The sequence below is a fragment of the Tyto alba genome, unplaced genomic scaffold (assembly GCF_018691265.1).
Source record: "Tyto alba isolate M040663 unplaced genomic scaffold, T.alba_DEE_v4.0 Super-Scaffold_41, whole genome shotgun sequence".
Taxonomy (NCBI): domain Eukaryota; kingdom Metazoa; phylum Chordata; class Aves; order Strigiformes; family Tytonidae; genus Tyto; species Tyto alba.
The window spans coordinates 3218854-3226298 of NW_024881317.1; the positions used below are offsets into that span (position 1 = coordinate 3218854).

The following is a 7445-nucleotide window of genomic DNA, read 5'->3' on the forward strand; positions in this document are numbered from 1 at the left end:
TTTTAGTATGGTTTTTTTTTTTTTTTTTTTTTCTCTGCAAGCTGGTGGTAGCTATGCAAGATAGTTTGCTGAGCCTTAGGGAGCTATCGATCCTGTTTGCTTTTAGACATTCAAATGAACAAAAGTTTTGAAACCCAAAAGCAGTGCACTTTGCATTTTGGACAAAATCCACTTCCCTCAGCAGGCCTTGCATGTGATCGGTGTTGCTTCTGATTTGTCTGTAAGGATCTTCCTAGTTTTCAGCATTTGCCTTGTTTTTAGCACATGTAAGTCGTAGCTGAACTGTGCTGATACGTATGAACTGTGGGAGAGTGAGGATTGCTTTTCTTTTTCCACTGGAGGCAAACTTACCAGAGTGTTTTGGGCAATTTATAGTTGCAGTGGGATAGAGCTGTGGGAGAGAGGGACATCACCAGATCAGCAGGGTCAGGTGTTGTCATTCCCCTCCTGATGCTGTTGAATTTGCAGGTTGCCATTGCCGGAGCACCCGTCACGCTGTGGATTTTCTATGACACTGGTTACACAGAGCGCTACATGGGCCACCCGGATCACAACGAGCAGGGCTATTACCTAGGTTCGGTGGCCATGCAAGCTGAGAAGTTTCCTTCTGAGTAAGTTTGGTTCTGGTTCTTGCCTCCTACTTTTCCTACCAGGAAAGTTCAAGCCCCATGGACACACTTGTATCTCCCTGTTATTGGCAATTTAATCTGGGAGTCACAAATGCTAGTATTATATAATAAATAAATGTTAAAAATGACCAAAACCCAACACTAATAAGCTTAATAGACTTGAATGAACATTTGCATGCTTACAGGCCATTCCATGTAATCCCTTTTATACTAGCTGTAATTAAAGACTATCTTTCTAAAGAAATTACAAACATATCTTCAATTATGTGATTAACACTTCAGAGCCGCATTAAGCTAGACAAAAATTAGTTGATCAGAATGCTTTCTGCATGCTCTAAGGCTCTATCAGCACAGAGCTTGTCTGCAGAGCAGGCTGAGACCATGGGCTTTCTTGCCAAAGAGCTGAAAACCAGCAGTGATTCTGAGCAAGTGTTAAACATTGTATTGTCCAAGCTAGTAAATAGTTCTGAGAATAAAGAAGATACACAGATGAAAGGTCTGACCATGGTGTGCGTATACAGGAAGAATTTTTAGAGGAGGAAAGAATCATTTGGGAGACACGTCCATCCAGAGCAATTTACAATAGTGAAATCACTGTCTGCAATGCAAATATTTTTTTCTGTTGAGTGTTTTTGAAGGGATGTTTGTGGACTATAAAATGACTGGCAGGTTCTGGGATGCTATCTAGAAATGTTTGTCTCTTGCTTTTCTCAGACCAAACCGTCTGCTGCTGCTACATGGATTCTTGGATGAGAATGTTCACTTTGCACACACTAGTATTTTGCTCAGCTTTTTAGTGAGGGCTGGGAAACCGTATGACTTACAGGTAAGGCCAGAACTGGGATGTGAAGGTAATGGGTCTGTCTTTGACTCGGGAGTCCAGAATTGGAACTTGTAACATGGCTCTGCTGGGCACCTTGGAATTCTAGGATAAAACTGTAGTATTTGAGACTAACATTTTTTTAAAGGGAAGATTTTATGAGTAAACAAAAAAAAATATTAGGCGAATGAGCAGTTAAGAGCAGTTAAGGCTGCTCCTGAGGAGCTCTGCAGTTTAGAGTCAGTACAGCAGTGTTTATGCAGTGTGGAACAGGGTTATGCATTTAATCAATCCCTGCTGGTTCTGTGCAGATGTAGCCCAGGTATCCCACCCCATGCTGCAGAACAGGGAGCATGCTGATTTATGTGATGGCTCTGGACAGGATCTGCCTCTCTTCAGCCAGGCTGATCACCTCCAGTGCAGCACTAGCTGGATTAGAGGGTGCAGTGGTTGTCTCCGTGTTTGTGCAGTGGAGGATGGGATGTATTCGCTCAGGTGCAGAGTTCATGCAGGTAGATTACATGGACATATTGAATGTGGCTCTGGGGACTGGTTTAAGTGTTGATGCCTGCAACTCTTGTGGATACTTACAACTTTATTTTATATTTTAGATCTACCCTCAGGAGAGACACAGTATAAGGGTACCTGAGTCGGGAGAGCACTATGAACTCCATCTACTGTATTACCTGCAAGAGAACCTGGGCTCTCGTATTGCTGCCCTGAAGGCAATGTAACTGACCTCTGCAGAACTCTGCTCCACTGGCTGCTTTACCGAACAAGGAGATGTAGGAAACCAGAGAAAATGGGATGGAACATTGCATTTTGGTGCCTGCCACACATACACACACGTACACACACACACACACAGACACTTTTTTTAAAGTAAATTTGGTGCCATACAGGAAATTAAAGTACGGTGACCTAATAACTTTAAAGCTTAAGATGTAAATAAAGTTACACGTCTGTGGTATAATGCAGTACCATGGGTGTTCTCTTGGGGGAGGAGCTGAAACTGAAAATAACATACTTCTACAACACCAGATCTTCACTTTTTAAAAGCATAATGACATAATTGATGTATTTTTACAGTGTGTTCCTTGGTACCTTATTACATAATACTGGATGATTTACTCACTACACAGCAAGAGTTTACCTGAATGGTTACAACTTGTATTACATTTTAAATGCTATCATATAGCCTTTTGGCTTCATGAAAGGCACGTGTCTCACTCCTTAGAAGCTGGTCACAAGCTAGACACATCACCTATCTAGGTGTTAATTGTTTTTTAAGAAAGATGACTTTTAAGCTGCCTCCTGAAGAATTTAAATTTTGGATTCGGTTCAATTGATGCCAGGTTCTTTTCGATGATTTCTTCTCTCCTGAGGATAAGTCATACTTTTTTTCAGTTTGTTTGATTTTTCTTTCAGCAGCTTGACATCCTATCCTGATTGTACTTGATTTCAGTGGGGAAGTGAAATGATATTTTACTGTGATATGGGCATAACAGTCTTTTATTCTGAAATGCAAACTAACTTAAGTCAATGAGCTGAAACTCTTTAAATTTTAAAACAATGAGAAGCGGGCTGCACTTTTAAGCTTGACATATGTCCCTGACGTTCATTCTGGAGCTGGTTTTGCAATACTGTCTTCTTATCATCACATCATCATGATACAGGTATATGCATCCTTTTAACGATTTTATAATTCAAAGGTCTGTGGAGGATTTGGTGAGGCGAGACCTTACGAACACTACATGTGAGGCAATACTGAACTGTGTCATTAAATTTCGTGCTTTATTTGAGGAACTATTTCCCAGGCTCGTACTCTGTTCAGTTCTTCATTCCTTGGTCCTTTCTAGCACTGCTGTGTAGCATGATTATGATGCTGTATTTCAGAAGCCCCTTTCTGCATAGTTTAAGGTAACCCCGCTAAGCCTAAAGGATATGCAATCCCAGTTGTGTTTTTGCTAGTGAGGTTTTAACTAAGCAACAGGCTTGGCTAAAAAGCATCATAAGTGTGTGAAGTCACTTTTAACTTGCAACAGGTCGTTTAGGATAGAAATCCATAGCAAAATGATTCTCTTTAATCCAGGAAATTCTCCCCTTGGGGCTTGCCTCTGAGACTCCTATAAGTTTTAATGGTTTTCTTAGAAACCTAAGAACTTCCTTTTCTTTCTGTTTTGGTGCTAGAGAGAAGCAGAGCATGATTTTCTTTTAATCTTCTAAAAATCTGGAATCACTCTCAGTGTTTACGCTCTTAGTACTCCACATGTTGTAACCTTGTATTTTCCTTGCTTTTGTACTGTTCAGCTTGATCCTGAGACTCCGGGATTTAACCCAATCTGGCTGTATTGTATCAAACCGCATCGTTTTTCAGCTAGGCTGCTGGGCATATGCACCAAAGCTATTGGAGCTGGTGCAGTTACACGGTTGTAAAATGTCTGTAAGAACAGGATCTGGTTTTTGGGTTACACAAAAGATAGCCAAAGCCAACTGACATACAGTAAATGCAGATTTCCTCCGAGGTGAGAATGCTTGGTTTCTGCTTGTCAGATCACAGTGCTTATAAGTGGATCAGTTAAAATATCATTAGCAGGTCAGTAACAGGCTTACAGTTTTATTTTGGGAAAGGCGTGGCAGGGAAGGAGCCCCACTCCTATCATGTTTTCACTTAGTAGTTAATTGCGACTGAAGCGCATGCAGCATCCCTATGGAGTGTGCTGTAGTCAGTACTGAGAGACAAAGCATTTGAACACAACATGACAGTGAGTAGAAACAAATATAAGTTTTTACTATGGAATTCCATTGTGTTCCTTCCGTGTTTATGCTGTATTATATATACATATATCTATATCTGTTCATATATACATATATGTATAAAATTACACGTGGGATAGTATCACCTTTTCCAAGGTTGTTTATATTTTGTTCAATATTAAATTAACTTGCTTTTTGGGGTGGTTTTGTTCTTTTTCTAGAGGTGATGACCCTTGAATGTAAATGTATATGATTTTTAAGACTAAATTGATCATTTTGTTTAAAAAACAGAACAAAAATGGCCTTCATAAACAGTGCTTTTTTGGGAACTGAAAACCTAAATGTTATGCAAGTAAACTGGGATAGGTTTTGATTTAACACAGGGTGTGATTGTAAGTGCTGACATATAACTTTTTAATAATGCATCCTTCTATTCTTTTAAATATATATATCGAAAAGCTATTAAAGTACAACATACTATAAGTACACTATTTTGCAACATAAATTATGTATTTCTTTCTTTCCTACGTATTTTTTTTTGTTTTTACAGTGGTTAAGCACTTTAAGACCCCATGCTCTCTTAAGCTGTGGAAATGCTGGGAAGATTTACTATCAGAGTATTGTAGTTCTTGCAAAAGACGCCTGCTTGTAGGTGAAGGTGTGAGAGATGCTTTATATGAGGTCTGATCCAGCCCTACACAGTCAACGACTAAATTCCCAGTGACACAGGAAGAAGGGCAAAGCCCGTTGCAGTTGAGACTGCAGAGGTAGGATGGTGTTAGTGCTGAGGACTGTTGCAGCAGTATTTTTGGGGGGGAGTAGTAGTGCTGTATCTTGTATGGCAAAGTGTTGGTCCAGATCTGGAATGGAGAGTGTTGGTTTTGCTCTGCTCAGCGCCGCTGGACTCACCTGCTCCAGGACAAGGTCGTACCTTGCAGTCCAGGAGATAGTATTGTCACTCAAGAAGAGATGTCCAGCCTGTTTGATATTTGGGATTATACTTTGTCACTTCCTGCATGTTAAAAAAATGTCTTGGTTAATGCGAGTTCTAAGCAGAGCTAGTGAGATCCTGGGGGAGCACATACAAGGGAGGTTGTGGAGCAAAAACAATGTGAGGAGGAACTATCTCTGTGGCTCCCAAACCAGACGTTAGTATGTCCCTGCCTTCAGCAGAGGTTTGCTCTGTGCCCAGCAGGACACCTGCTCTGAGCAGGAGCAGGATCTGAGCCTTCATTGCATGGTGGAAATCAGTTGCACAGGTGTCTTTGAGATGAATGTTTTCATTTCATATAATTTAAAAGTATATATATGAAATATGGGGATCTGAGCAATGAGATACTGAAGTTGTTGAGCACTGATGCCAGCAGTTTCTTCTCATTTGCAGTGGTTGGGATTGGTTGTGCTTGTTTCTGGTGGAGGAACGTTCTTTTGCCCCTTTCTAACACAGCTTCCAGTAATTCCTGAGTATGCAATGTGCAAAGCTGTTGGGTTTTACCCTTTGCATTGGAGTTGTACCCTCTATCCCACTTCGTTTTCAATTATCTCTTTCTATGCAGAATGGAGTAGAATTGGTATCTACACAGAATGGCTTGATTTTTATAAACTCAATGAAATAATGTTCAAAGCACCCAGTAAAGCTTTGAAAATCAACTGACTTCATTATATTAGAATGGAAAATGCATTCCGTACTTACTAGTGGCATTTGGGAATAGGCTATGGAAACACTTTCTGAGCAGGGTAATGCTTTAACCCTGGAGCACTGTACATCTGAGCCTGTGTGGCTAATTATGGAGAAGTCACAAACTCTGAGCCTGGGGGTCCCAGCCCTTACTCCCTACCAGGAAGAGTGGGCTGTGTTTCTGCTGTGTATGTCCGTGTGTAAGGCAGGCTGTTTGGCTGCTGGTGTGACGCTCAACTTTTGACGAGGCAATAATAGAGTATAAATAAATAATCGGCCAGATTAGGACACTGCCTTGAATTGCCTGATTACTTGAGTACCAGAACCCTGTAAAGACTTTGTGTCCCCCTCACGGTTCTCCAGGCCGCTCCTTTGGAAGGGGAAGAGAGATCTTCATGTGGTTTTTACTTGGATGTTCTGCACAGTAGAAGTTCAGGTGTTTAATTTTAGAACATGAAGTGCCTGCTGTTTGCGTTAACAAAATTGCATGTCTCACTCCAGTGGGTTTATTGGTCTCCCTCCCTCCCCCACCTTTCTAGCTACATGGCTTTTAATCATGTAAAGTGGAGACATTAGTTTTGCTGCGTTTTATTACAAAACCTTTGTTGCAATAAAGATGCTGCTAAATAAATTGAATTAAATGTTTTTTTTTCCCCCCCTAGTTTCAACTGTCTCTCTTCTTGATTTAGTAGAATTTGTGTGTAATTAAATCTCTTCCCTCATTGCACTGTGGAAAGCAGCAATGATGGAAAATGTGCGTGTGTGTTTTATATACATGTTGGGTGTTTAGCAAAAGCATCTGCGATTTTTCCTTTCCCTTGTGGTTAGGTAGACTGATAAAAACAGGAAGATCAGGCATTTGCTTGGCATCACCATGTTCCCCCTCCTAAATGTTTCTGTGTGAATGTGGTTAGCAGCCCTTGGCAGCCACCAGCTGGAGCTGTCGCACCAGCTACGGCACATCCGCAGCTTCCCTGGCACTCCGGTTCCACCTAGTGCTGCCCCAAAAGGGCTGGGGGGCACTCGGGGCAGTCCCGATTCACATTGGAACTTGTGCCTTCCTGATTTTTCACCCACAGGGAAGCACCCCCTGTTTTGGTGGCTTTCAGGACTATGCTGGTAACCAACCTTCTGTTGATACATGGCACTGTGTCTCCCTCTGGTGTTTGTGTAGGCCCTACCATAACATGGCAAATCTTCCCCCGGAGCATTCAGGAGCCCTTGTGCAACATGAACAAGCACACAAGTGTCACACCAACAACTGGCCGTGGGCTTTTGGGTTGTGGCTGGTGGTGGGACCTGCTGGTGCATTGAGGTGGGTGTGCAGGTGTGTCTTCATCACCAGAGAGCAGGGAGGGAGGTTTCTCCATATGCTGCTGTGCCTGGGGGATTTTATTATAACAAAATGTTTCTGTCTTCTTCCAGGTGCCCTAATGCCTCGTTGGGTACTGCAGTTTGGGGTGGGATGAGCAGGGAAATGCTACACCTACCCTGCAGCCACCCCTTCCACAGTCACTGGAGATGGAGGAATCGAGGTGAGCTTTCAGCAGTATCATTTGAT

At 41.9% G+C, this 7445-nt stretch overlaps 1 protein-coding gene across 6 annotated transcripts in view; it reads left to right on the forward strand.

The window, feature by feature from the left end:
* The window catches only part of DPP8 (dipeptidyl peptidase 8), a 31550-nt gene extending 25035 nt beyond the window's left edge, over window positions 1–6515 (forward strand). For 5 of the 6 annotated variants that reach the window (XM_042804062.1, XM_032994308.2, XM_032994309.2 and 2 more), the window contains 3 exons: window positions 469–611; window positions 1344–1455; window positions 2061–6515. In XM_042804062.1, the coding sequence (XP_042659996.1) occupies window positions 469–611; window positions 1344–1455; window positions 2061–2183 (378 nt within the window). In that variant the 3' untranslated portion in view covers window positions 2184–6515. Of the gene's footprint in view, window positions 1–468; window positions 612–1343; window positions 1456–2060 lie in introns of those variants that run through there. The other variant, XM_042804063.1, reaches the window with a different exon arrangement.
* The last annotated feature ends 930 nt before the right edge of the window (window positions 6516–7445 follow it).